Here is a 27,605-nt window from a genome sequence, read left to right on the forward strand (position 1 = left end):
CACACAGAGCAGCCACTGCCTCCCTGGATATGGTCTTGGTTGCACAACCGGCTGTTGGTGCTCGAGCGTGCTGGTGGCCTCAGAAACCTTCAGCAGACTCGTGGTGTCCCGAGTTTATCCGCTGCTGCAGCCTCAACAGCACTGCTTGTCTCGGGAGCTTATCAGTTCCTGGGAGGCTTTCACCAGCTATCTCTCAGCACACATCGCTCCCTTCAGCCTGCTGTTCTCCGGGAGCTGCTTCTCCACCCATCCCGACTGTCCCCATCCCCAGGGGAGGGACCTCTACAAAATGAGAGCTCGGCCCCGAGCGGTGGGGCTGAGAAGGCGCAGTTCCATGAGACAGGAACCACGCGCCGGGCAGAGGCAGCTGAGGCTGTGGTGGAACGTCTCCTGCCACTCAGGCGAGGGGCGCAGAAAGGCTCCTGCGTTCGTTAACGATCCTCTTGATGTGACAAGTGGTAGCCAAAGCCAGGACACTGTTATGGCCTGTACTGGGCACTGGTGAGGCCCCACCTCGAGCGCTGTGTCCAGTTTTGGGCCCCTCACCACAAGACAGACATTGAGGGGCCGGAGCGTGTCCAGAGAAGGGCACTGGAGCTGGTGAGGGGTCTGGAGCACAAGTCTGGTGAGGGGCGGCTGAGGGAGCTGGGGGTGTTCAGCCTGGAGAAGAGGACGCTGAGGGGAGACCTTCTCGCTCTCTACAGCTCCCTGAAAGGAGGGGGTGGCCAGGGGGGGTCGGGCTCTTCTCCCAGGGAACAGGCCATGGGACAAGAGGAAACGGCCTCAAGTTGCGCCAGGGGAGGTTTAGGATGGATATTAGGAACAATTTTTACACTGAAAGGGTTGTGAAGCATTGGCCCAGGCTGCCCAGGGCAGTGGTGGAGTCGCCATCCCTGGAGGGATTTAAAAGACAGGTAGCCCTAGTGCTTAGAGATACAGTTTAGTGATGGTTTTTGTCAGTGTTAGGTTGAAGGTTGGACTCGAAGGTTGAAGGAGGACCCTCTGTCCATGGCGAGGGAATCGGAGCATCCCCAGGAGATCCCAAGGTGGAGCTACGCAGCCCAACAAGGGAGCCCTTCAGCCACAGCTCCGTAAAAACTTGCTGCCACCTCAGCAAGGTTCAGAGCTGGACGGGAACACCAAGACCTCACACTGGGAGCCAAATGGCAAGGCTTGGGGAAGGAGGGACCGGCTGTCCCCCATCTCCTGTCGGAACCGCCGTCACCTCCCCCTTTAGGGCGGGCGGTGGGAGCACAGGCCAGACACCGGTCCAGGGACGCAGCTCAGCCCTGTCCCAGCCCCTGACCCACGTCCCCCCTTGTCCCCAGGAGCTGGTGCCCGGCCCCACCAGCGCGCGCCCTGCCCCACACCGAGCACCTGACAGCCCAGAGCTGCCCGGGGCCCGGCTCTGCCGATGGTTCCCCGTTCCACCTCTCACCCGTGGACCGACTCTGGCTGCAAACGAAGAGGATCCCACAGGGAGCGAAGCACTGATGGAGCGTTGGTCCTTCAACCATCCCCGACCCCCCCCGGCCTCCCCGAGCCACAGTTCTGCCAAACGCCCCGGCACAGTTTTCTTTTCAAAAGCGCTCTTTTATTTCTCAGCTAGTTTGGGGAGGGGAAGTGGTGTGAAGTCCTTTGGCTTCTACCCAACACACCAGTGTAAACAGGAACATTTCAAACCTCAACAAGAGGGGAAAAAAAAAAAAAAAAAGAAAAGGAGACTATGCCCAGACATCGGCGTAGGGCGGCTGTGACGAGGGGCTCATCGCTCTACAGAGATAAATTTCAATCAGTTCTCTGCTAAGGTTGGGTTTGGGGGACTTTCAGAGCCATATACAAAACCGGACAATTAAATCCATCGCGGAATACACATTTCTAGCACAGGTGAGAAACTCTGCTGTGTAAATACAACCCAAAATGACAGACGGATGGAGACCTATGGAACAGCAAAAGGAGGCAACTGCAAAGCCAAACTCTCTGTGCCCTGAGTGATAAAGCCAGGTATTTTGCCACGATTCATGGAGAATAAGCATCGCTGTAACCATCCGCGTGTATTTCTTGGTTTCTCCACAGCAGAAGTCGTGGATTTGCAGCTGGTTTCGGGCAGTCCAGACGAGAGGAGCTGTGACACCAGATCCATCTGCCCCCAGCACCAAAACCCCCCGGCACTGCTCATTCCCGTCCTCTGTCTGCCCTGCTGCTCCAGCGTCCCCCACCTTCCTCCCCTGCCCGCCTGCCCTCGTTTCCCACACCAGAACTCCTCTGGGCACCGGTTCCCCTCCCATCGCACCCCTTACCAGCTTCCCACCCGCCTGCCCCCTTCTCGGCACTCCAACTGCCTTTCCTCGGAAGTAACATCTAAACTCTGAACACGACAATTGGCATTTCAATATATATTCAATTTCGTTATAAATTACACGACCTCAGAAGACAGACGAAAGACAGGAACTGTTGCACGCAGAATTCCCAGGCGCCTCTTTTGCTGCCTCCCTGCCTTCGACTCCCCCTCCACACCCCGACGTTCTACGCTCCGCGCTGGGGCTGGCTGTGCCGGACCAGCCCGCCTGCAGCCGCTGGCCACAGCATCCCTCCCGCCGCCGCCGGGGGACAGCCCACCCACGGGGGTACTGGGGGAGGGGGTCCCGGGCCGTGTCCGGCAGGGTAAATGGAGAAAACAAGACACAGTATTTGCTGATAACTTTCGTTCTGCCACACCGGCTAGAAATGCACGTTTGCACGTAACTGGCCGTGACTTCCAATGCCTGAGCAGTACGAACAAACCAAACCAGGCGTTTCTCAGCCAAAGTCCATGAAAAGATGACATAATCTATAAAAGACATTAGAAGGTCTACTTACTGAATATTAACTCAAGGAAAATTGAAATTTATAATCCTCAGAGTATATTGTTCCCTCTTATCACACCAGCCATACATTTTGGGGTCGGTACAGTGTTTTCTGTCCATCAAATGAGGAGTTTTCATCCTCAGCACGGCAGGCCAGGGTGCCTTTGCAATGGCGGTGCCGTCGCTTCACCCCCGCGGGCATTCCTGTGGCTCCAAGAGAGCTTCCTCTCCACACAATCCTGTGATACGGCAACATGCAGCAAACGGGATCCCAAAGCACCGACTGCCCAAAGCTGAACGGCACTTTTCCATCCTCGCTGCCCTGCTAACGGTCCCCATCCACGTCTGCCTCGGGCCACCCTCCCCCCTGTCTGCGCCGGGGGGCTCAGCCCCAGGCTGCCGCTCCCCCCAGTTCTCCCAAGCAGCCAGTCCCACCACAGCGAACGCACCAGACGGGCTCTGGTTTGGAGCTCCGAGTCCCATCCACCGAGCTCAGCACGAGCTGTCACACTCCTGCCCGCTGCTCCCCAGTCTGCACCAGTTCACTGCCCAGTGCAGGGTGGTCATTCGGAGGGCAGAGGTTGTCCTCCCTGGGCAGGGACGCCACGAAGCCACCCTGCGGTGGCCTGTGCTGCCACCCCTGAGCCGAGAGCTCCCTCACCTCACTGGGGACGGACACCTCGCGCCTCGAGCTCCTGAGGAGCAGTAGGTGGCAGAGGCAGTGCTTCAGCCCCCCAGGCAAGGCTACAGCATGTGCCCGTGGCGTCCTGGCTCCATCCCCTTCCCACAGCCGCCGCTCAAGCACACAGGTTTCTTGGTTGCCATCCGGCAACAAAGCCAGGTGTGGAAAGCCCTTCTCTGCTGGCAACCTGCAAACACCTCTCCTGCTGTGGCCCTGCCTGCACCAGAACGATTTGGCATGTCTGCCAGCAGCAGAGATGCTCCCACAGACGTTCTTACTCCTTTCGCTTCTCCGCTCCTCCAAAGCGGGATAGAGGGCTTGTTTTCGCCGGGGAAAGGTTGCCCAGCTTTGTCCACAGAAGGCGGTGCAGAGGGCATGGGCCAGGCTTGCTAGATGCCAACGTCCAGGTTTAGGAAGGAGACGTTGCTGTACAGCTCCGACGAGACCAAGCTGCTCCCCAGGGTGTGGGTCCCAGCAGGCAGCGGAGCGTGCTCCTCTCTTGAATCCTCGCTCTCTGTGCTCCTAAGAAAGTTTGAAAAAAAAAAAAAAAGAAGAGATGTTATCTGCAAACTGCTTCTACTGCCAACTCCTCTAGCAGTGACCCCGAAGACTTGCCACCTCTTTGGACGGTCCCAAAAGGAAGGTGAAGACAGACAAGGACGGGCAGCAGAGATGGCTCTAGGGTCCGTGCTCCAGGAAACCCCTTCGCAGAGGACAGTGCGTGTTGGCTGAGGGACTCACCAGCTCCACAAGGAGAGCGAAGGCTGCCGAGCACGCCCTGACCACAGGGGAGCAAAACACCTCCTGTGTTACGGCCATGATCCGGGGCCCAGACCACGGCACACGAGGCCCTTAGACCCCACCTTTTTTAATCACTGGGAAGGGCATGAGCTCAAATTCTGAGCCTCTATGGGACTAACCTGTCCCGCAGCCAGAACGCAGGTGTGCGGGCATAGCTGCAGTCGCACACACACACACGTGTGCACGCGGATGCGCAAAGGACAGGCAAAAAATGCACGGACATGCAGACACCGCCAAGGGTGAAGAAAATTTGGAGAAGGAGAATAGGGAGCTCCAAGGGACAGAAAAGCCGGGATGTTTCAGCTGGTGGAATGCGTTAGTGCAGCAAGTGAAGGATTTTAGCTGGGGATTTTGTGACTGAAAGTGGTGGAAGGAAGAGGAAAGATGGGCAGGAGGACGGGCAGGGTTTGTCCGTCACGTGCCAGCATCGCGGTGAGCGTTGCTGCAGGAGGGCTTTGCCCCCGAGCAGCAAGGTGCCCTCCGGCAGCCCGGCACCTCACGGGGACTTACGGCATGGCATTGAGCTTCCTGCGCAAAAGGTAGTCAATGACATCGGGGTCTGTCTGAAAGAGCCTCCTTAGGACGTCACGTTGCATTTCTGGGGAGACCTGGGCAGGAGACACGGACACACCGGCTCCTGGCACCTCCTCCTCTCCGCAGGAGGATGCGCAGGGGCAGCCAGGGACAGGAAAGGACCCCGGATCAGTAGGTGCTCAGAGACCCGCTGTGTTGGTGTCGGGTCCCACACACCTCCGGGGGGCTGAGCAGGATCTCAGCCCCTGCTTTTCCCACACGAACCTCGGGCCTTTCTCCCTCTAGACCTGACAATTGCTACAAGGCTTTTTGGGGACCTGAAATGTCACGTTCCCATGGATCTGTAGGAAGTGGACATTTCTGGTATTTCTCTGGAATGTCCCTGGAAGTTGGGGTGGTTGTTCAGCCTGGAGAAGAGAAGGCTCCAGGGAGACCTTATAGTGGTCTTCCAGTATCTGAAAGGGCCTACAAGAAAGCTGGGAAGGAGGAGTAATGGCTTCAAACTGGAAGAGGGGAGATTTAGGTGAGAGATCAGGAAGACATTTTTCACCCTGGGGGTGGTGAGGCTCTGGAACAGGTGCCCAGAGAAGCTGTGGATGCCCCATCCCTGGAGGCGGGTACCCCCGGAAGCTCTCCCCACTGTTACATCCTCCCCACATCTGCCCGAGGCTGCGGCACCTCCACCCCATGCCATTGCCTTCCAGCTCCCTCCCTCTTCTAGGGTCTCCCACTTTTTCCTCTTCTTTCCCCCTTCACTGGGAACTGCACGTTGCCCCTGGCCAGTTGTTTCCCATCCCAAACGAGCTTGGTCAGACGTCACCAGGGTGGAAGGTGACAGAGAAGAGGGGACCCTGTTCATAGCATGACCCTCAGCTCTGCCTTTACCATACCAGTAACAAGCCATCCCAAATTAACATTTACACCATGAGGAATGGATCACATTTTCACCATCCGACTCGAGCCATCTGCCGCTAAGTGGGGCTGTGAGTACATCCTTCCTTCTGCTGCCACGAGAAGAGTTCAGAGGGGCAGGAAAGGTCTAGAGGAGCTGCCCCGAGAAAGCCTCACCTACCATGAACAAGGTCTGGTAGTGCTCAATCAGCCTCTGGAGTACCAGTATGATGGCCGCGCTGTCTTCAAAGTTCATGGCACCCGTGTCTTTCTCCCCAGGCTTCTCTTTCTGAAGGATGTTGGGACCAAAGATCGTGGCCAAGTTTGAAACTGTCATTTTATTCCCAGGAATCTAGCAAGCAAGCGCAAAAGGAAATTGCATATTATAGATGCACTGGCGTGAGATGTCCCAGGGCAGCCGCACCCACCCCAGGAGAGGAACACGAGCTGCGGAGTGAGGCCGGGGTGTTGATCTGGGTCTAGTTTGGTCCCCTCCGAGCTGGTGGCAGGGCCAGCATGAAGGGTGTGTGGTGCTGGAGCACACACTCACCCTGTCCTTGCCTCGGGGTCTCCATTCCCCTCTTTATCACTTTCACAGCCCCTACCAGAAGGTAACAACCAATATTTCTACATCATCATGGGTCGGGGCAATCCAAAGCACAAGTCCAGGCTGGGCAGAGGATGGCTGGAGAGCAGCCCTGAGGAGGAGGACTTGGAGGTGCTGGTTGATGAGAAGCTCAACATGAGCCGGTAATGTGCACTGGCAGCCCAAAAATCAGCCTCCATGCACAATCCTAAGTCCTTCATGAAAGTTGGAGGTGCAAAACCAGAATTAGCCCACAAAAGATGCCCCATGCGCTGCCCACAGACACACAGGCAGCTCTCCCTGGGGTTACTGCACCCTAGAAGGTCACTCAGCCAGACCGAGAGCAACCAGACCTGCCATGGACAAGGGGATTTATCAACAATTTGGGTTTGCCAAAGGATTCTCCCCGGCGTGCCAGAAGTTCTGCTTGGTTTTAACCAATGACGTTTGGGCCACCCCTTTCTCCATGCAGCCGACCCGTTAGGGCCAGCCTTACCTGCTGGCCGTCGGGGCCCCGGGAGCCCTCGGCGTGCTGGGCCACCTCACTGAGGAACCGCAGGAGCCGGTGCAGCGTGTCGCTGTGGCAGGGGGGCAGCAGGAAGAGCAGCAGCTGGAGGGCGGCCAGCTGTGCCGGGCCCTCCATGGCTAGACAGAGAGCAGCCCATTAATTAGCGCCTTCCCAGCCCTTCCCGGCACCTCCAGCTGGACAGCCCTCGTTTACATCCACACTAACGAGCTCTGGAGGGAGCCAGACTGGCGTCTTACCCTTCACCCCGTCCATGCAGGGCTAAGCACCCCGGGAGACCCCAGCGAGGGCTGCGACGTGATCGCATTTGGTTTTGTACAGCCCCAGAGCCAAAGACTGTCCTCGATCAGAGGGATTATAATCCAGTGATGGCCTCAAGCTGCGCCAGGGGAGGTTTAGACTAGACATTAGGAAAAATGTTTACACTGAAAGGGTTGTCAAGCATTGGAACAGGCTGCCCACGGAAGTGGTGGAATCGTCATCCCTAGAGGTATTTACAAGCCGGGCAGACATAGTGCTTAGAGAGATGGTTTAGTGACGGTTTTTGTCAGCGTTGGGTTGATGGTTGGACTCAGTGATCTGAAAGGTCCCTCCCAACCTGGGCCATTTATTTAAAAAAAAAAAAAAAAAAAAAAAAAAAAGGCACAAACTGCAGCAACTCTGGGCGGCAGCGCCAGGCAGCACATCGCTGCCCCACGGCTGTCAAGAGGCTTCGGCAAAGAAGGTGGTGAGGGAGGATCTGGGAGCCAAACCTCTGGAAAATCGTGGGTGGTGTGATGTGAACTCATGGATTCACCCGACAGCCCAGGGCCATTCCGCCTTTTTACTAACAGCGTCAGCAAGGGGAAAGAAAGTCACCTCACCGCAGCGACAGGGATGCCGAGCTGGCACGGGAGGAGGACGGGGAGACAGCAGACACTCAGCAGCCGGGGCTAGAGAAGGCTAAAAAAAACCCTGGGAGACCACTGGAAGGTGGAAAATTGGAGAAAACAACACTGTTTTTACACACTGCTTCAAGTAAGAGACCCTGGCTGCTCCTGGAGATGGGATAGATAAAGAACCAATATTGCTTCTTCAGTGTTATTAATGTTAATTTTCTAGGCTTACTCTATTAAATCTGTTTACGTTTCAGCCCTCGGGTTTCCTTGTTTTTTCTGATTCCCCTTCCCGGGTGGGGAGGGGTCATCGTGTGAGAGAATAATTGTCTAAAGGACAATAAATTGTTGCGGGTTCTTCAAACCATAACACAGGGATGTGAGGATGTGGAGAACCCGATCTGAGGAGAGAAGGATGGCAAAAGGGAAGCAAAGAGACGGTGAAGGAGACAAGAAAGAGTGATGCTGGAAGCTGCGGAGAGCGTCGGAAATCTCAGCCACCCAAAACGGGAAGGGGGGGGCACCTGGGCAGCGCATTTGTTTGCAAAGACCCCCCCTTACGGGCAGCGCAAACTGCTGGTGAGCTGCTGGGCAGCACCATGGGCTGCGCTGGGACCCGCTATTGCACAAGAAGAAAATTCCCTTTTTTTTTTTCCTTACAAAACCAAACGTGGGGGGACACCATGCAGGGCGAGACGCCCCAGTGCTGCTACTCACCAGCTGTGCTGAGGAAGGCTGCATAGAGCTCCCTGGGAATCAGGGGATCCGGCATGTCCCGAAGAAACTCTTTGAGCAGAGCAGCCACATCATGAACACTTTGATGCTCATCCAAGAAAACATCCAGTCCTTGGTCAAACTCTTCCCTCAGCTTAAAGATGGAAGAACGGAGAAGAATAAAAGCAACAGTCAGCTCTTCCCCTGTCTGCGAGTTGTGCTGGTGGGATCTGCCCCCGTACAGAGCTACTGCAGTGGTGGGACGGGGGGTCTGGCTACTCCCAGTGTCCCCTCGTGCAGGTCACCCCCAGGGAAGGCATTCCAGAGCCCAGCAGCCTGCTGCTGCCCAGAGCCTGGGCCAGAGGGAGCTCCTGGCTGGTGAAGGGAGCCCAGAGAGGGCTCTGAAGTGCCGCCCAGGGGATGGAGACTCATCTGCTAAAGGCAGCCTGGGGAGATGAATCTGCTCTCCAGGGCTGGGAGAAGGACCCAGCACATGCCTGTGACACGTCAGACCTCTCCACGTCACTGTCTGCTTCATTCGTTCCCCACCCGCACAAGCATCTGTCCTTCGCATGCGGCACTGCTACAGAGGGCGCAGTAAGCGTCTCGCTTTACCTGCTGAACTCTTTTCTTGGAGCTCCCCACCCGGAAGATGCCCACCGTTTGGAGACCTGGGAGACAGAGAGGTTAGTGCTCGGCATTCCCACAGCCCCCCGCCACCCCGGCGGGTCCTTGGAGCCCCTCACCGCCATGGAAGCGGTTCTCCCGTGCTGCACACGAGGCAGCGCGTCCTTCCCCGCTCCCGGCAGAGCGGGTAAAAAAGAAAGGTTTTGGAGCCATAAGATTTTCCGGGGCTGGCTGTGGGTCAGGGAGGAGACCTCGTCTGTACAGTCGCTCTGAGCTACTAGTGGATTTGCAGGGGGAGCGAAGGCCAAACCGCCCCAGCCCACCACGCACGGTGGGTTCTACCAGCCGACCGCGGGCCAGGCCGTCTGCCTGGAGAGAGGTGCCCGTTTACCGTGTGTTTCAATGTGTTTGCAACACCTCTCCACGATGCGCGGGACCTGCCAGGTGATGGGGTTGAGGCTCAACATCTTCGTCTTGCCCAGGCTCCTGCGGGGGTCCAGCTCGTGGGGGTGGGACAGCTGTAGCGCCTCCAGCAGCTTGGAAGTGTTGTCACTCAGGTCAGTGATGGAGTCCACGGACATGGCCCCCTGCGGGGGAGCAGAGGTGATTCGCAGGGTGGCAGGAACTACCCCACAAGGTCCCAGTACACCGTCACTGCTGTGACCTCAGAAGTTTGTGGGAAAGGGAAGCATCAGACATTCTTGGCTGTGAGGGTGGTGAGCCCCTGGCCCAGGTTGCCCAGAGAAGCTGTGGCTGCCCCATCCCTGGAGGGGTTCAAGGCCAGGTTGGACGGGGCTTGGAGCAACCTGGGCTGGTGGGAGGTGTCCCTGCCCAGGGCAGGGGGTGCCACTGGGTGATCTTTAAGGTCCCTTCCCACCCAACCCATTCTGTGATTCTACCACCTCCAAACAAACGCAGAGGTCTACAGAGCCCGTCTGGGGTTCAAGAGAATAGGAAACCATATTTATTGCTGAAGTCAGAGCCTCCCCCCGCCTGCACCACCACCACCACAGTGCAGCCCATTTTTGCAGCCGTACCCTTCGCTGGCTCCAGGAGCCGTTGTGGAGAAGAGTTGGGGAAAGCGGCTCTTCCGGGAAGAGCCCGCAGGGCACCAGGACACAGCTCCTGCCCATCGGGGACCTCTTCTGCCTCTGGGCCTGGAATCTCTTCACTGTCGCTTCCACCTCCAGGCAGAGCCGGCGGCTTTTCTTCACTTCTTCCTGGAGCTGCTTGTAGGCACGGTCATTGGCGATGACTTGGAAGAGGGGGATCCCAAAAGTCTGAGGAGAGCAGTCTGGGGAAAAACATGGGAAAAAGGGAAAAGTATCACCAGCAGGAAAAACAAGCGGGAGCCGCACTAGCACGACCCAGCTGCCAGGGGCACGCGTGCGCGCCTGGAGAAAATAATTAACCAACAGAAGGGAATACCAGGATACCGTAAAGGTGAGCACCAGCAGGAGAGCGAAGAGGACAATGTATAAAATCAATTCAATACACGACAAGATCTGTAGCTCGAATCCAGGATGGCAGTCCTGTAACTATCAGTGCCTTGCGTGCCCTGCCCCCTCCTACCCCCTGCTCCTCCTCCAGCCCCCAGCAGCCCGGAGTGCCTGGGGTGGGTGGGAAGAGCATCCCCAACGGCCTCCCAGAGGGAGCTGCTGCCCCTGGAAAGCCCCGGGCGATGCGTGGTGGGACTCGGGGTGCAGGGCAGGCAGGGACCGCGCGGGGAGGGCACAGCCTGGGAGATGCCGGAGGAAGAGGAGGGAGATGCAGGGGAGCCGGTAAGATGGCAGAAAAACTGGCCTCCATCAACGTGCTTGTTGCAGCCTGTACCAGTTTTTCCTGAACTTTCCTTCCTTTTATTGGCTACAGCCTCGTGAAGATGCCATAGAGTCTATCAAGTGGAGACTTCGTAAATCACCAGAAATATTTGATACCAAAGATTCTTACCAAATTATAACCTCCAGTTTTCGACAGGGTTTGCGCCAGCTATGTTTGTTCGAGAGTAACAGTCTTGCTATTAATGGTATTTTCCCCAAATAACTTGCCCCTCCACACCTCCTTGCAGATGCAAGGAGAGCTCTCCCTCCTTCCAGCCTCCCCCAACCCTGGGCCGAGGGGTTTGGCAACTGGAGAACAAGCCGCAGATCTGCTGCTCAACAATTCCCTGGAGCGACTTTGCGCTGGTGTGAAGAAAATCAGTAAGTGCTGGTTCCCAGCTGGGCTCTACAACTCCGGTTTCCCCAGTTTTGTGGCTGACGTCCTCCAAGGGACAATAAAACAGAATGTGAAGCAGCGAGACCAGGGGTAAAGTGGGCCAATATTCACATACGTATATCTTTACAAATGCACACTCGTGCGCACGCACCTTTTGTCCCCACACATACACGTCCCTTCCAGACGCCCTCGTGCCTGTGCACGCACCGTCACACCCCTCCCCGGAGAACAGCAAACCCCCCCGGGACAAAGCCCCGTGCTGGCTGTGGGCACCTCCCAGCTCAGCCCCATCAAACCCCACCAATTCCGCTTGAGAGCGGGGGCCAAACCCTGGGGAAAGGGGGGCTGCTCACCTTTCTTCTCCTTTGAAAAGCTCTCCAGTTTCTGGCGGATAGATTTGCTGCCCTTAGGTCCGACTATGAGGAGAAAAGAAAGCAAAGGTTCTGCATCATTAGGCTGTTTTAGCACAGTCTCCCCTTAAATTCATTTGCTCCCACAGCCTGGCGGGCAGAGCACTGTACGGACGTACTGTCTCTGCATTAACGACGATGTCCTAGCAATTCCTTAACGACTCTGGAAGCTACCTTAATTCATCCTCAGAGGTCTGCTCTCAACGCTGGAAGAAGAAATACAGCCCCAGAAGAGCTTTTGTGGATGTTTTACAGACAAATGAAGTTAGACAAAACACATGCCACCGGACATCCCGTACTGGTCCCAGCGAGTCAGGCCCCGCTCCCAAGTATTCCCTGCATCCCACGCCCAGGGACACCAGTCACCGTATTTGATCACAGCAACGAACTGAAAACTCACACACTGCCCACCCTAAATCCAGGACAGATTGTCCTATTCTGGCTTGTGCTCCTTATTCCTAAGGAATTCTCTTCCTAGACACAGCTTGTAAAATTGTTTGGGTTATTCTGTAAGATTTAGAAGAAAGCTATGAGAGTCGGTATGAGCAACACGTGCATCAAAGAGCAGCCCACGTTAATTATTCTCCAGCCCATACGTGTTGTTTCAGTCAAACGACCGGAGAGCAGGAAGGTGAAGAAGAACCTGGAGACAAACCCCTCCCAGCCCAGGATACGAAAGGCCAGCAACCCCCCACCGTTCCGGCACAGGCTGGGGAGGGCTGAGCTGGGCCATGCTGGGGCTGAGCATCAGCGTAACGCTCCACTCCTAGAGCCCTGCCGACGGTCCGGAGGGAAGCAAAGCATGAGGCAGCAGATAGCGAAGAACCCACCAGCATGCCCCTGCCCAGAAAGGCTGAGCCGGCATCTCCACGACAGAGCGACACGACCCGCTGCCAGCCCAGGAGATGGGGACAACCGCTTTTCACCGAGATGCATTCCAGCAAGAGCTCGATGCTGCGCACCCTTCACAGATTTCATCTTGCTCAGCCATCTCCTGCTTGGGCCCCAGACTTGCTCCCGCGGACTTGGCCCAAGTGAGACGCAGTGCCCGTGATGGGTTTGCTCTGCGGCTCGGGAGGGGCATCCTGAAGGGGGCTGTTTGCTGCCGGCTCCGAGACGCCACAGAAGTTTGTTGGGATTGAATGAGGAAAGGACTGTCGGGAGGAAAAGAGCAGCCCAGACGGTGTCAAAGCTGAAGGCCGCCCCAAAAGAGGGTTCACAAGGGGACGCACACCCGATGTTCCTCATCGTCTAGGTATCTGGAGATACGAGAGTTAAACCAGGTGCTGAACACCTCTTCCTTGAGGAAAATAACAACAACTGTGCAATGGCTGTTTACTAAAGAAGGTGGGAATTTCATGTGGGTAGATGTTGGGGAGCAAGTACAGACAGGTGGAGACCCCAGTGGAGACCGTGCAGCCCAAATTCAGGCATTCCCAAACATTATGAGCTTCCCTTAAAAGACTGGGATGGGCAAATGCTGTTGCAGGTGTGATAGATTCGTAGCTAATCCTCAGCATCCCACATTGCCAACTAACTGCAAAAAAGGCAATTAGCAGGTAGAAATCTAAGGGATACAAAGACGGACAAAAGGAAGGAGGCACCAGGCTGGACGGGGCTCTGAGCAACCTGGTCTGGCGGGAGGCGTCTGGGGTGGCACTGGGGTTTAACCTTCCAACCCAAACCAGTCTGTGGTTCTGTGATTCACCAGACAGCAACTGCTTCCTTCAAAAACCAGGCGAGCAGGAGAGCGGTGTCCAAAACACGCACAAGGATGGGATCAGGACTTTGCAGCGCCCTGCACTCGTCCCGCAGGAAAAGAGGAGCCCAAGGGACTTAACTGCAAGGAAGGAAAGGCTATTTTTTTTTTCACTGCACTGTTCCCTAGAGAAACTCCTGCTGCAGGGTATCACTGAAGCTGGGATCACAATAGCTCAAAATAAAATAAAAAAAAAAAAAGAAGGAACCAGGATGTTTGTGGTCAGAGTCCCCCGGGGACTGTAGGGCCAGCTGAGGTGGCTGGTGCTGCAGCCATGGGGCAACTGGGAGTTCTGGGAATGAGGGGCGTTTTCTCCCTTTTCTTGGAGCCATTTCATTGCGTGAAATCTTCCAAATATCAATTAAGACAGGAAACCAAACTTGGACGTCGCCCTGAGTAAGTACTTGCTGTCCAGTACGAGGTTGAAACTGGGTGTTCGGCAAAGCTCCTTCCCTGGGAGGGCTCCTCAGGGATGCGGGGGCTCCGTCCCGGGGCGTCCCAGCCCCAGCTGCCCTGGGCTGGCTGGTGACAGCCCTGTTGCGGTGGGGGCCGGGGACCCCGAGCTGCCCTGGCACCCGCGCTGCTGGTGCCACGCCGCCCTAGGGCTGCCGGGCTGCGGGCATCTCCTGCCCCGCTGGGATGCCAAAACGTACATCCAGGGCGGAGGAGGAATTCCAAGGGGGTCTGGCCACTCTTGAGTAAATCTGGGAAGGAGTCAGCTGGTCCCCAAGCCGCTGTGCTTGCCTGGTTAGACGTGTAGATGCCAGGGGACGCAGGCAGCTATGGGAACCCAGACAACGTCTGTGTGGGCCAGGACAGAGGAGCTCAGTCCCTCTGGAGCGTCTATATTTATCCGCCCGTTAACTTCGGTAGCACGGCTTCCAGCCTTGCACAGGCCCCATCCCAGCACCAGGACTTCGTGCTGGACATTAATCCAAAAAACAAAGCTTGTCCCATCCCAACGGCATTAAGATAGTCCCAGTGGGAGACCTTGCCAAGTCACATCGCATCTGGTTTGGATTAGGGGGATCAGAGGGGGACAACAGGCAAGGTCAGGTTCTCACACTCCTGTGGACACGCAAACCCTCCTCAAAGGGCCGATTAGGCCTTCGAGGCTCAGAGCAGAGCAGGAGACAAAAAATAAGACGGACCAAAACGTGTCACAAACGTCTTTCCATAAACGCCGTCCCGAGTTATGAAGCGCGGGGAGGAGCAGCAACGGCTCAGCCCTCCCGCGGCAGGAGCCCTCCTCGCCCCCCGCTACCTTTGGCCAGGCGGAGGTCCCCAACGAGCCGCTTCTCCTGCAGCTGGTAGAGCGCGATCTCCTGCAGACTGGCTCTTTCCAGCTCCGAAAGGCTGTGCAGCGGCACGGGCTGCATCTCCGTGCTTCGTCCTGGCAGAAGGGCCGAGAGAAAGATCCTCCTGAAAACACACGTATAAGAACAGAAGCGTCAGGAGCACGTCGCAGAGACACCTGCTTTAGGAGAGAAGCTGCTGAAAACGCCTCAGGGTGTCTCTGCAAGTGCAGGAGACACCTGGCCAAAGAGCCAGCAGGTCTGTAGTTGCCCCGGCCACAGCATCTCACTTTGCCCGTCCAAGCAAAGGCCGTGGAGGCACCAGGGAGTACGTGGGGGACCTCAGCCCTGGCTCCCGAGAAACCCCCCGCCAGGCTCCCTGAGACATCCCCGTGCTTGGCAGAGAGCTCCCGGGCCAATTCCAGCTGCCATCTGTTTTCACGTGAAGCCTGACGCCACCAGGCTCAGGACACAAGACAGGACACATCCCGGCCAGCAAGAGCGGGAACCGCGGGCCTGATGCTGGGACTTGGCCATTCCTCACCATGGGGATACAGTTCCTGGCTGGCATCGCGGCCACGCTCCACGTGCCCAAAGTCAGGATGGAGGCAAGTCCAAGCATCTCCTTACCAAACCCAGACGGCACGACTTGTCCCAAAGCACACAAAAGCTTTGCAAAGCGGCAAAAACTCCTGCGAGGGAAACCGCAGGAAGAAGCGCTTCACCCAACTTGGTCTGAGCCGCCATCTAACGGGCTTCCTTCCCTCCTGGGAGCTGCTCAGCAAACGGCACGCACACGGAGCGAGGGGCTCCATCCCAGCACGTCCCCAGGCTGTGTCCCCAGACCCAACCCGCAGCTGCGGGTGTGGGGGTACCACGGGATCAGCTCTGGATACATTCAGGCTTGGACTTTCTTCGCCCTCCTGCCCCAACTAAGAAGTGGCCCCTGGGGAAAGGCTCCTCCCGGCTGCTGAGCGTTTCCCAGCTCCCCCGGACACCCCTGGCTTCGTCCCTGCCCTCCAACCATCTCCACCAAGCCCGAACCGTTTGGCTCCGCGTGGACAGGTCCCAGCAGCCCATCCCCGCGCACATCAGCGGAACGCTGCTCCCGCGGGCAGCTCGACGCAAGCAAATCCGTGGGCTCTGGGTGGAAAGGGCTTGGGATGAGACACCAGCCTGGGACCGGCCTTCGGAGGATGCTGTGCAGACGGACACCCCTCCTCCCCTTCACCCGCATCCCACGGCGTGCCGAGGTGTGAGGAGCGAGCGAGGAGCGGTGACCCTGCAGAGAGCCCTGCAGGGCTGGTTTATGGTGGCGGTTGGGCGCGGGGAGGCCGGGGCCGCGCACACGCTGCCGCTCCCTCTCCCCTTCCCGCTCCCCTCCCGCCGGGAGGGGCTGGAAGCGAGCTTTGGGGTTTTTAGACATAAAAAAAAAAGTCTTCTAAAACCTGAAAATCAGCACCAAATAAGACTCACAACCCCCGGTTATTCACAAGCTCTTCTTCTCTGCCTTTCCCCCCTATTTTAAATTGGTTTATTTCTTAATTTAATACTTATCACTGAGCTTTATCTCTTGTAAATCGCACACTTCCAGCCCCAACCGGTGCTGCTGAAGCCTCACCGGCACCTTTGCCCCCAGCGCAAGGTCATGGCTGTGTGCCCCGTCCCGTCTCCCGCATCCCCAGGGTCTCTCCCTGCCCTCGGCAGCCCCCGCAGAGGGACCCGTGCCAGCCCCCGGCCCCGCAATCACCTGGTGTCACAGCCCCTGCCCCGCGCCGCCGCCAGCACCCGCCGAACCCGGCCACCGCCCAAAGGGCAAAAAGCAGCCATAAACGGGAGAAAGGACCAAGGTCACCCAGAAAAGACGCGGTCAGAGTACAGGGCTGGGAGAGGAGCTTCCCAGAGAGGGCTTTAAAGCAATAATGGAAAGTAAACGCCTGGAAACCTCCTCGAGGCAGAGACACAGGTGAGAACAGCCCGGGGGGTGACAAGGCTCTTGGTTCAGCACGGGCTGCCGCTTCCCTCCCCTGGGCCCGCGGAGGGCTGCTGTCTGCCGCGCTGTTTCTTTTGGCCAGGTTTTCAGTTTCTAAAGCTATTTACAAAGTTACATAAATTTTTTTTAAAAATAAATATAAAAGGGTTGTTATGAACTCCCCAGAAGAGCACACCAAAAAGGGAGTTCGGCTAAAGACAAGGATATTCTTGAAACATCTGACGTTTATTACCAAAACGGCGTGCCGCGGCACGGCCGTGGTGACGGAGGTGAGCTGCAGCGGGGCCAGGCCGCCGGCACAGCTCAGCCCCTCGGGAGGAGGGAATGGGGGGCAGCCGGGTGCCCGCGGCTGTCTCCTACGCTGGACTCGGGGGTAAATCCCGCGGGAGGGGCGGGCGCAATCCCGCTTCCCCGGCAGCTAATGCCGCAGGATCGGCACCGACCCCCACCAGGGCCCGGAGCTCAGGGGCTGCGTTAGCAAAGGGGGCAGAGATCACAACACCCCGGCAAATTTCAGGCCAATCGCAGCCCATGGAGGTGATCACACCTTACCTGAAATGGGTTTTTTTTCATTATGAAATTATTAAACACCACCAGGAGCTGCTCTTTAGGCTCTGCAGTTGCTTTGGCTGCCCCTCACTTTCTGCCCCTCCACCCGCCCCCTCCCAGCGAGCTCAGCCGTCAGCCCTGGATGCAATACACAGCTTTTTATAACTTTCATCCTGCAGGGAAAAAAAAAAAAAAAAAATCTGTGGAAGGAAGAATCAGCCCTTTAGGAACGTATTTCATTTACATTGCAGCCCTGTTGAGACAGTAAGAGATCAGTCTTAAACTAAAATAACTAACTGGTCCTGCCAAGCATTGCAAACCGAGGTCCTGGGACACAGAATCACAGCAGGGTTTGGGTTGGAAGGGACCTTAAAGGCCACCCAGTGGCACCCCCTGCCCTGGGCAGGGACACCTCCCACCAGCCCAGGTTGCTCCAAGCCCCGTCCAACCTGGCCTTGAACCCCTCCAGGGATGGGGCAGCCACAGCTTCTCTGGGCAACCTGGGCCAGGGGCTCACCCCCCTCACAGCAAACAATTTCTGCCTGATATCCAACCTAAATCTCCCCTCTTTCAGTGGAAAACCCTTCCCCCTCGTCCCATGGCTCCCCTCCCTGCTCCAGAGTCCCTCCCCAGCTTTCCTGGAGCCCCTTTAGGGACTGGCAGGGGCTGGAAGGTCTCCCCGGAGCCTTCTCTTCTCCAGGCTGAACCCCCCCAGCTCTCTCAGCCTGTCCCCACCGAACATGAGCTCCCCTGGGCGGGAGACGAGGGCACAGACAAAACATTGGCTTTGGGAGGCAGGGACACCCCACCTGCCAGCAACAGCTCGCGTGTTTCTGATACGCCAGAAACGGGGATGAGCAGAAGCGGGGCCGGAGCAGGAGCCTCCGGGCAGGACGGAGCAGCGCTGCTGCTGCCGATGGACAGACGGCCCCCGGGACAGACGGGCTGAAGGAAATTACCTTTCTGCAGGCAAAGCTGGCAGCTCCGGGCAGAGCGGGAGGGACGGTCAGAGCGGAGTCACCGAGGATGCAGCTGCCTTAGGGCTGGGAGGAGGAAACCCGATTAGGAGAGGGAGCAGAGGAGGGAGAGCAGGAAGGAGAAGTCAGGGGAAGCGGCTGCTTATCTGGCCCCTGGAGCCACGAGAACAGCCCTCTAACATGCCACCATTGCTCCCTTTCCAACAGACTCCTGCCTCAAGTGTTAACCCCAAAAAAACTGGCCTTACTTCTGGCAACAAGCTCATGGAAGAACCCAGATGGGGACCGACAACTTCACAGCGGCGCCAACAGCTGGGTGGGTGTCCCGGCCCCGAGCCGGGAGATGAGCCCCGAGAGCTCGCTCCAGCCGGGAATGGCATCAGAGCTCCCTGCGGGGGCAATAGCCAGAGTAACAAAAACCCTCCTTCAGAGGGGGACACCGCAGAAGGGATCTTACTAACTCAAAAACAGAAATAAGATGCCTTTCGCGGGCAGCGTTAAGGCAGCACTTCCTCTCTGCAATGACTTTCCCTGCTTATTTTTAGGACTAGGGTCTATTTAAGGAAATCTCATGGGAAAAGCTCAGCTCAGACCTTTCTACTCCCAAGGAGCTGCAGTTGCTCCCCCATTTTCATCAGCAAAGTCACCCTCTTCCCAGCTGGAACCAAGGGCTGACATTTACCTTCCCCAGTTCCTTCTTGCGGCACGGCCAGTGGCAGCCCGGGCTCCCTTCTCTTCCTTCAGGATGGTTTTCCAAGCAGCGTCTCCGTTGTGTCTCGAGCAGCCCCGCAGCGCGGGTGGGAGACCCTTCCCTGCCTGCTGGCGGGAGGAGAAGTGGAGAAGTGGCGGAGAGGAGACGCTGCAGCCAAAGGCGGCCAAGGGGAGGAGAGGGGGGGATGAGAACGTGAATTTTCTGCCAAAAGAAATGAGAGCCAGAAACATCGTGTGGAGAGAGAGAGGGCAGGGTTAGATGGGAAGGAACAGCACTTCCCACGCCTGACAGTGTTTGTGCCTTGGCAGGGGATGGATCATTGCTCAATCCATCTCTGTCCCCCTGCTTTCCCCACTCTTACCTAGGGGGCACTAGGACACCTACCGACACATCAGCTGTCCCGGCAGGTGAAACCCGAAAGGGAAATGTGCTGCTGGGTGCTGGTCAATGGGGGCCAGCAGGTGGTTTTCACCTTGGCTCCCCACACCAACCCTCAACTGCTCCGTCACAGCATCTTCCCAACGACCGAGTCTCCAGCGTGGCCAGGCACGGGCAGGCACAAGGTTGCCTTCTGCAGCCACGATGGGTCTGAGGGACCGCAGGGGGCCCCTGCAAAGCTCTGGTGTTGAAGATCTCACCGGCCTGACGGGACAGATGGACAGGCAGCATCTTGTACGATGCGTTGTACTTGGTGGGTTGCAGACCCCAGAGAGCCTTACACATCTACGGCCACCCGCAAGACACGCAACACCCCACACTGCCATCATCAGCCAACTCCATCTGCTTTGAAGAAAGGAGGAGGACTTTGCATTCGCTGCCTGGTGAGTAAAAGATCAGAAGAGGCTGGAGAGGAAGCAGGGAGCATTTCCCAGCCGTTTGCTGCTGATCACTCGCCAGCCCGATATTTGTGAGCGCTCTGGAAATTTCCTACAAGGACAGTGCAGCCCCGTGCTGGCAGAGGACGTGGGATGGAGCAGCTCCTTTCCTGCAGCAGCCAATGAAAGCTAGGCGAGCAAAAGAAAGCAGCAGGGCCAAGATTTGCCCATAAAAAATGTTTATTCCTTAAAAATACAGTGTTCCCCTGCAGTGACACAACTATTCAGAACATTTCTTTAGCAGGGTTTCCACCTGCTCCCAGCGTAGCGAGCCGTCAGTGTCAGGCACGTCTCCTCCATGGCCACCCCACCTTCCCAGTGCACAACAGGCACGAGGCTCTGCAAGTGGAACCAACAACGACGAGGATGATGGCTCATCAAGCTTGGAGGTGTTGTCAAGGTTAAGTTGACCTATGCCCTCCACCAAAACCACTTCCATAAAGATAAAACAACAGGCCATTGTCATAGGAGACTCCCTTCTGAGGCAACAGAAGGCCCAACACGACAACTAGACCCCCTCCCTGGGGCCAGGGTTACAGATGTGAGGAGAAAACCTCCCACCCTGGTATGGCCCTTGGAACATTGTCCATTATTGATTTTTCAGGTAGGCAGGGATGAAGTTGCAAGAAGGCGGCCAAGGGCAATCAAGAGAGACTTCATGGCCTTGGGACGACTGGTGAAGGGATGAGAGGCACAAGTCGTTTTCACTGTCTAGAGCTTGTCGATCCAGTTGGCGGCTGGTCACAAGTGGTGTTCCCCAGGGCTTGGTGTTGGGGCCAGTTCTGTCTAATGTCTGTACCAACGACACGTACAAGGGGATGGAGGGCACCCTCACTCAGTTTGCAGATCACTCCAAGCTGGGTGGGAGCGTGGATCTGCTGGAGGGCAGGATGGCTCTGCAGAGGGATCTGGACAGGCTGGATCGATGGGCCAAGGCATTTTAACCCTACATCTTACCAACCTTCTGCAGAGGGTCGGGGAGGAGCCTGAGAACACGAGGAACAGCCTTTGGGAAGGTTCAGGAGGAGAAAAGTCTGTGTTGCTTGTAGCACTTCCAGAAGCTCGGTCTCCAAAGAAAAGCAGGTGGAGAAATTTGCTGGTAAGCCTTTTCTGAGGACTGATGTAGGGTCTCTGCTCCACCCAGACCAACAGAAAGTTAAATACCCTTCCCATGTAAAAAATTATTTACAGACTGACTCTGCAACGCACAGCCCACCAGTGGCACTGCCAGAATCGCACTCGGCCCCTAGAGACGCTGCTTCATCGTAGCTTAACCGTGAGCAGAGAAAATACCATGATAAAGAACCAATTGTTGGGCTCAGAGAACTCTGAGCCATCTAAATCTTCTTCTGTTTAAACATAGCTCAGTTTTTAATCATAGAAATGTCTAAAAAATGCCTTTTTTTTTTTCCCCTTTTGGTGGTTCTAGAAACCAGAAAATGCCTCTTTGTTGTTGCTTCAGAGGACAGTCTATGGCTGTTCCTACCAGTAAAAAGAAGGTACAGGATGAGAGATTTGGGCACACAAAACACATACAACATTGGCAAAACATACAGTCAACACGCTGTGCTTAAAAATATCAGACGTGAATTTTTTTCACAAAATATATTGAACAGCACTTGCCCGTTAACAAATAACTGACCAAAGAAGCTACAGAACTTGAAGTTTCTTCCAGTGCTGCTCTGGACTTACAGTTTCACTTACATATTATCCCACCCGAGTCCATGATGCGTGCAAGATAATCAACATGAACAGAGGTAATCCCAGGCATCCCAGGTTTTCTTGGCGCACGTTGTACATATCCCGCTGCTGCTTTCAGCGTTAAGTCGAAGCTCAAGTCATTTTCAAGCCATCAAAGCCACAAAACTTCCACCTTTTCTCTAGGCTGGCCCCAACCCCACTCAGCTCCTGCCTGAACGTGTTCTGGAGTCGAGTCATGAGAACTTCCACTTCCGCGGTGCAAATCTGTGAAAGCAGAAGCAAAACATCACTAAAAATGAAGGGGTTTGGAAGCCCTGTAATGACGGTCAATATTCAAGCTCAGACACATTTTATCGCTAAAGCGCACCTAGGCTTTCCCCGGGCGCCCTGTCCAAATACTCCTGGCAGTAATCTCGGGACAGCATGAGTTGTGCTGCTGGCACTTCGGGGTGAGACGGCCGCAGGTACAACAAACACTAGAAATAAGGGTAAAAGAGCCACGATGTAACCTGAAGAACAAACGGGAAGAACTCTTTTCAACGGACCAGGCGCAAGAGACCTCTGCAAGTCCGCAGGCTGATGTGTTTACCTGAGCGTCAGCGAGCAATAAAAGACGACTGACTCCATCGCAGAGGTTAAAAGATGCCCTTTTCACAATAATTTTCTGCTAAGCTTATTGTAGAAACCTCCAGTAGCCCTATTCTACACTGGAGAGCCCAAAGAGGAAGTGCCAGAAGTCAGATGAATTACGTGATGACATTTCTTTCAGAGTTCCCAAGAAAAACAAAGGCAGCTGTTCACCTCATAGGCAAATTCTGAACTAGGATGAGAAGATAAATTATTCAATACATCTTTAAAGGGCTGGAGTGAGCCTGGAAAACACAGGCCAGCGAGCTGTGCTTTCTTAGAATGAGGAAAACTAGACAGTAAGTTATAAACAAAAGCAGCTGAAAGTTCCAATCACAAGAGACATTCCCATGCTGGTAAGTCTCCTGTTCCTGGGGCACTTTAAGGAAAGACAACCCATGAACAGTATAGTAAGGAGAGAGACGTAATTTCCTTGAACCTTCAAAAGCCTTTGCTCAGTCCCTCCCCGTTTACTCTGAAGCCAGCGATACCCAGAAATACCGCAGGAAATAGCAGATTCTTGTTGTACTAAGGAACGTGCGTGAGCGCTGCTCTTGCTGCCCTTCTTGACCCCCGCGCCCAGCACAGGCCCTGTGAGCAGGGGCTGCGGTTCGGTGCTTATGCGTCGGGATTATGAGACCCTCGCACAGCGCCCTCCTAAAAATGACTTCATTGACAGTATCAAAACAGAGACAGAAAAGGCTCAGTGAAGGGCTACAAGATCAGAAATACGGAAAAACTTTGCTCAGAGACACAAGAACGATATGACTGTTCAGTTTAGAGAAAATATATACAAACAGCAGCATGGCAGCTGTTATAAGATAATAAACAGTATGCAAGAGGCAGGCTGTTTGCTCTTTTCCTTAGAGGTCATAAGGATAAGGGAAAAAAAGGCAGCAAACTTAAACAGAATAAACAAAAATACATTTTAGATGGAGACTTTAAAGATGGAATTGACTGATGCAAAATACAGGGTTTTCCTGAATTACGCGGGGGATTACGCATGAACATCTGCAGTAAGAACATCCTCTTCAGCTCTATATTTAGGATAACGACACGCAGCGTGAGGCTAAGCCAGCAGCCGGGCTGCTTTGAGCAGCCTGGTCTAGTGAAAGATGCCCCTGCCCACGGCGGGGGGTGGAACAGACAATCTCGAAAGGTCCCACTGTCCAACCCCACACTGTGCCCGGGGAGGGAGCAAAGCTCTTCACCAGCCGCACGGGCCGAGCACAGCCGGGGCACAAACACAGCGCCCAGGCTGGCCCAGGGAACCGGGAGGGTTGGTGCACTTACCTTGCTGTCCAGGCGCTGCAGGTAGGAACAGATGTACTCTATGCTTGCTCCAAACGGGTGCACGTGAAGAAAAGTCGAAATTATTCCTGGGGAAAGGAACACCACAAGCGTTACTCTCAGGAGACAAGAGCCAGCTGAGAACACCAGCTCTCTTACTACCGGCACAGCAGAGAGGGATCTAATCGGGCATTTTTGGCCGTAAGTGCGGTGAGGTTTGGCTCATAGACTGCAAAGGAAACAACAGCCAACCAATGCCGCTGGTCGGCACTTAGAGCAAACCTCACCACTCTCACCCCTTGCTGGGGACTGGGAACGTCCCCAGTGATGAACCACACTGACATTATCGTACACGTGGGGATGCAAGGCCCAAGGAAAGGGAAAGCAGAGCTCTCCTCCAGCTGTGCCATCAAAGGTCAAGGAGCAGGAAAAGACAGAAGGCAAATGGGGAGAGCGGCAGTGGCATTCGTGTCCCGTCCCAACAGTTTTGCAGCGCTCAATTAAACAGAGCAACCCAAGTTTGCACCTCGTCATGAAGAGACTCTGTGCCAGCTGATGGCCAGGACCGTGGATAAAGAGACAGGCTTGCACTTCTGACCACCATCGCACTCCCGTCCGTGCTGACCTGGGCTGTCACTACACGCAAGCCCCCTTTACACAAGTGTGGCTTTGACTCAAAGGTGCACAGCACAAGATTTCTGCGTGAGCAATGCACAAGTTGAAACCCTGACCCCACCAAAGCTCAAGGCTTGCCTTGGTTCCAGGACTCCCACCTCCATTGGCATAACCAAAGGAACAAGTGGTGGCCAGCAGGAGCTGCAAGGCCACCTTGACGCAATTCCCACTCAGTTCGGGTCTCCAGCATCACCACCAAGCCCATCAAAATAACTTACCAACTAACAGAACTTCTCGTTCCGATTTCACAGGACTATTGCTCAATGTCTTCTCAACCGGACTCTCCTTCTCCTGGCTGCAGGCGCAGACTCTGGGTGTACTGCTCTCCTGCAAAAACCCACAGGGCCCGTTGCAGGCGCCGGCAGCACAGCAGGCATCCTGCACACCAACAGCAGCTTGCTCAGACTCTCCAGAGTCTGTATTTTTGTTTCCCCGTTTCTGCAAGTCGTTGCATTCATCATACTGCTGTATCTACTGTTTCTTTTGCCAACAAAGCACAGCTACGTTCACGCTGCTGTGTCTGAATTATCAGCTTAGATTAAAAGCCCATGAAGCTGAGCAAGATGCCACAACACACACTTTATCAGCCCTGTTCACTGCTATGACGTCTGCTCTAGAAGGGCTTTATTTTAAATAATAAAAGAAAAAACAGACTAGAAAGCAAGCCTTGCAGTGACTAATTCAGTGCAGATGTTTGTTTTTCAGATGCCTAAGCGGAGGCAATATGAGTAACGGAGCGCACAGTGGCCGCAGAGGGTTTAGGATCAAACTGTCCTTGACTTGAGTTCGTGGTACCGAATTAAAACAGAATTTTGCATCATTCATTATCCCCCAATAAACACAAGAGTGCCCGTGATGCAAAGACTTGGTGGGTGCACTAAAAAGACGGACGTTCTTTTATTCTTAAGTTTTATGCGGAATTCCAGTGGTCTGAGAGCTACAGACAGCTATAATTGGAAATAGCCTCCAGTCACTAGTGAAATGACTGGACTTGGGCCAGTAACAGAAACAAATGGTCCCTCGGGTTTGCTTGGCGTCTTACGCCAGTGCAATTCTCAACTACGCAGACTGAAACTGTGCAGTCCCAGCCCAGGCAGGCTCTAATTTGCGTCTCCAGGAGCAAGCAAAGGTCTGCACTGTGGAAACGGAGACAGCTTCGGGCTGCCGCAGGGACTGCAGCTCAGCCAGCAGTGTCCTGCTGGAAACGCACGGGCTTTCTCTGGGAGATGCGACCGGTATTTTTGAAGGCTAGCTGAATTAACAGTGCAACAAGTTACCTTGCACACCAAAACCCATTTCTACACCACAGCGTTGCGAATACCTGCTGTTCTTCCAGCCAGAAGCTGCTAGAAATGGATAACTTCATGATTCTAATTTGTACATAAAGGCCGCCTGTATCTACCATGCTTACACACTTCACAACAAACCAAACCTTAAAAAATCGCCCATTTTACAATGAGGCCATTACTGCCCTCAGTAAGATTCTGACTAAAGGAGCAGAAAAGAAGCTCTTAGACTTACATTCCCTTGACAATCAACTGCCTCTCTCTCCTTGTCCTCTTCATCTGCTATGCTTTGCTAGAGGTAGAGACAAGGAAAGGTTACTGATGATGGTCTGGTACTTCTGTTCTTTGAGATCAGGCACCGCAACTGCTGCGCTGAGGCTTACTGAGATACAAACCCATTTTCAGCTACTAAAAAGACATTTATTATCTTCCCTAGCTCATAGCATGAGAAGGTGGGGCTAAAGATTGACAATCTGAGACAAGACCAAGCACTTGGCTTTATAAGCCTTGGTGAGAAACGCTGCGCAATGTCTCTCGTCTGTCCTGCCTAATTGTGTCTGTGCTAGAGAGGACAGGACCGAGCAAGTGGAGATTCACGCACGGGTCCACAATCTAGAGACACAGCGGATCACACCTGAGAAGAAACAGTTTGTAATTATGTTTAGAATAAATCCAGCAAACATAAGAATATTATAACACTGACAAAAACTTTCAATTCAACGGTGTTTTATGGAGGCCAAATCCAAACGCATCCCTGAAGTGCAAATCTAAAAATCAATGTTTGATAATCGAGACCCTTTTTTCTTATCTTTTAAAGCCCAAGTTGCAGAAAAACACATTTCAGCTGCAATGCCATTGTTCACTATAAAATGAAAGTTACTCTCTTATTTATACGGTTGCTTACGTAGATTGTCTCGCTGGTACAGGAAGCAATCAGCAAGTTCGCTACTGATATACATCCTCCAATTTGACAGGTAATTTTTTCTAGCTTTCCAGAGACGAGTGCTCCTAACCCAGGGCTAGGGATCTTCTACAAGAGTGTAGAAGGACAGAATTCCTTCACTGCGCTCACGATGGACCACGAAATCCAAGGACTGCATTTATCACAGAGAATAAGGAAGCACTGGGATGGCACATACCTGCTCCTTCAGGTTTTCCAGTAATGTTTCTATTTTTAGTTTGTCTTCTCTCACTTTTTCTAACTCAGCTTCTCTCTTTTTATATTCATCTTGTACTTTCAAAAGATGCTGGAAGAGAAAAGATAAAACTCAGTTCTTAACCTGCCTTTCATCTCCTACTGTTTAGGGAAAATAAAAAGAATATGGGCTTTTCCACGAAGACCAGACAGACCATACTCAGAACAATTACAAGGTGAAGTATACAACAAGAAACCTTTTCTACAACGTACCTTAGAAATGTCTTTGTGAACACTATTAGCGTACAAAACCAGCATGACTCTGTAAACATGGGGCAGTAATTCCGTCATCAACAAGCCTTCCCCGCCTCTGAAATAAAGCACGTGCTGTGCGCTAGACTGCAGGTAAGCACAGACTCAGCACTTCAGAAGTCACAGTGTGGCCAAGCAAAGAGCACACAAGGAATCCATAAGGTACGCATTGTTTCCGTGTGACTTATCAGTTCATAAATAATCGCTGCTTTGAATGTTTGCTGGTTTGCGGTTTTCTTGGCAACACTGGAAATGACAGAAAGTTGCTCCCATTTGCCAGTCTTGATGCCACTGCCTGTTTGTGTTTCCGCCCCACACCACAGCCCCTTTGCCTTTCGAGCAAGGCCATGGCTATAGAAAAGTCGTGCCCACCTTCTGCATGCCCTGCAGAGCCTGCTGGAGAAGCTTCATCTGCTGCTCCTTGGTCGTGTCCTCATCCCTGCTCGCTTTGCCCTGCTCCTGCTTTAGCAGCTCCACCTCGTTGCGGTAGGCGTCCAGCTGCCAGCGCAGACTGTCATTTTCTTCTTTCAGGGCTTCCACCTGCGACACCAGCGCTGGAGAACAAGGCAGCAGGGACCAAGAGTCAAAGGACTGAGGGCAAGAAGCCCGCGGGTGCTCTCCCCCAGTGCACAGTGGCTCTGTAGCTCCCAGCGCCCAGTTACAAATCAAGAGTACCAAAATGAACTTCTCCCAACCACTGTTTGCGACGC

The 27,605-nt window shown here is 54.6% G+C and overlaps 2 protein-coding genes across 20 annotated transcripts in view; both read right to left on the reverse strand.

Moving 5' to 3' along the window:
- Positions 1-1,587: 1,587 nt before the first annotated feature.
- Positions 1,588-19,878, reverse strand: ARHGAP36 (Rho GTPase activating protein 36). 3 transcript variants are annotated; one of them, XM_074602031.1, is made up of 12 exons: positions 19,379-19,878; positions 18,965-19,195; positions 14,733-14,890; positions 11,653-11,715; positions 10,120-10,376; positions 9,474-9,669; positions 9,071-9,126; positions 8,459-8,609; positions 6,837-6,985; positions 5,936-6,106; positions 4,840-4,937; positions 1,588-4,050 (listed from the first exon to the last, which is right to left on the reverse strand). In XM_074602031.1, exons 1-12 carry the CDS (start codon positions 19,759-19,761, stop codon positions 3,918-3,920), a joined length of 2,046 nt encoding a protein of 681 aa, XP_074458132.1. In that variant the 5' UTR covers positions 19,762-19,878; the 3' UTR covers positions 1,588-3,917. The 3 variants fall into 3 exon arrangements, with proteins under 3 accessions (XP_074458132.1, XP_074458134.1, XP_074458133.1); XM_074602033.1 differs by lacking the exon at positions 19,379-19,878 and adding an exon at positions 18,265-18,348 and having other exon boundaries at positions 18,965-19,126; XM_074602032.1 differs by lacking the exons at positions 4,840-4,937; positions 19,379-19,878 and adding an exon at positions 18,265-18,348 and having other exon boundaries at positions 18,965-19,103.
- A 156-nt stretch (positions 19,879-20,034) lies between these two features.
- The window catches only part of ENOX2 (ecto-NOX disulfide-thiol exchanger 2), a 36,876-nt gene continuing 29,305 nt past the window's right edge, over positions 20,035-27,605 (reverse strand). For 4 of the 17 annotated variants that reach the window (XM_074602035.1, XM_074602034.1, XM_074602037.1 and 1 more), the window contains exons 10-16: positions 27,268-27,449; positions 26,588-26,695; positions 25,684-25,740; positions 24,381-24,489; positions 23,491-23,576; positions 21,938-22,046; positions 21,440-21,834 (exon numbers count right to left, since the gene is read on the reverse strand). In XM_074602035.1, the coding sequence (XP_074458136.1) occupies positions 21,722-21,834; positions 21,938-22,046; positions 23,491-23,576; positions 24,381-24,489; positions 25,684-25,740; positions 26,588-26,695; positions 27,268-27,449 (764 nt within the window). In that variant the 3' untranslated portion in view covers positions 21,440-21,721. Of the gene's footprint in view, positions 20,937-21,439; positions 21,860-21,937; positions 22,047-23,490; positions 23,577-24,380; positions 24,490-25,683; positions 25,741-26,587; positions 26,696-27,267; positions 27,450-27,605 lie in introns of those variants that run through there. The other 13 variants (XM_074602042.1, XM_074602041.1, XM_074602045.1 and 10 more) reach the window with 6 other exon arrangements.

This window comes from Larus michahellis, chromosome 9 (assembly GCF_964199755.1).
Source record: "Larus michahellis chromosome 9, bLarMic1.1, whole genome shotgun sequence".
NCBI classification, from domain to species: Eukaryota; Metazoa; Chordata; class Aves; order Charadriiformes; family Laridae; genus Larus; species Larus michahellis.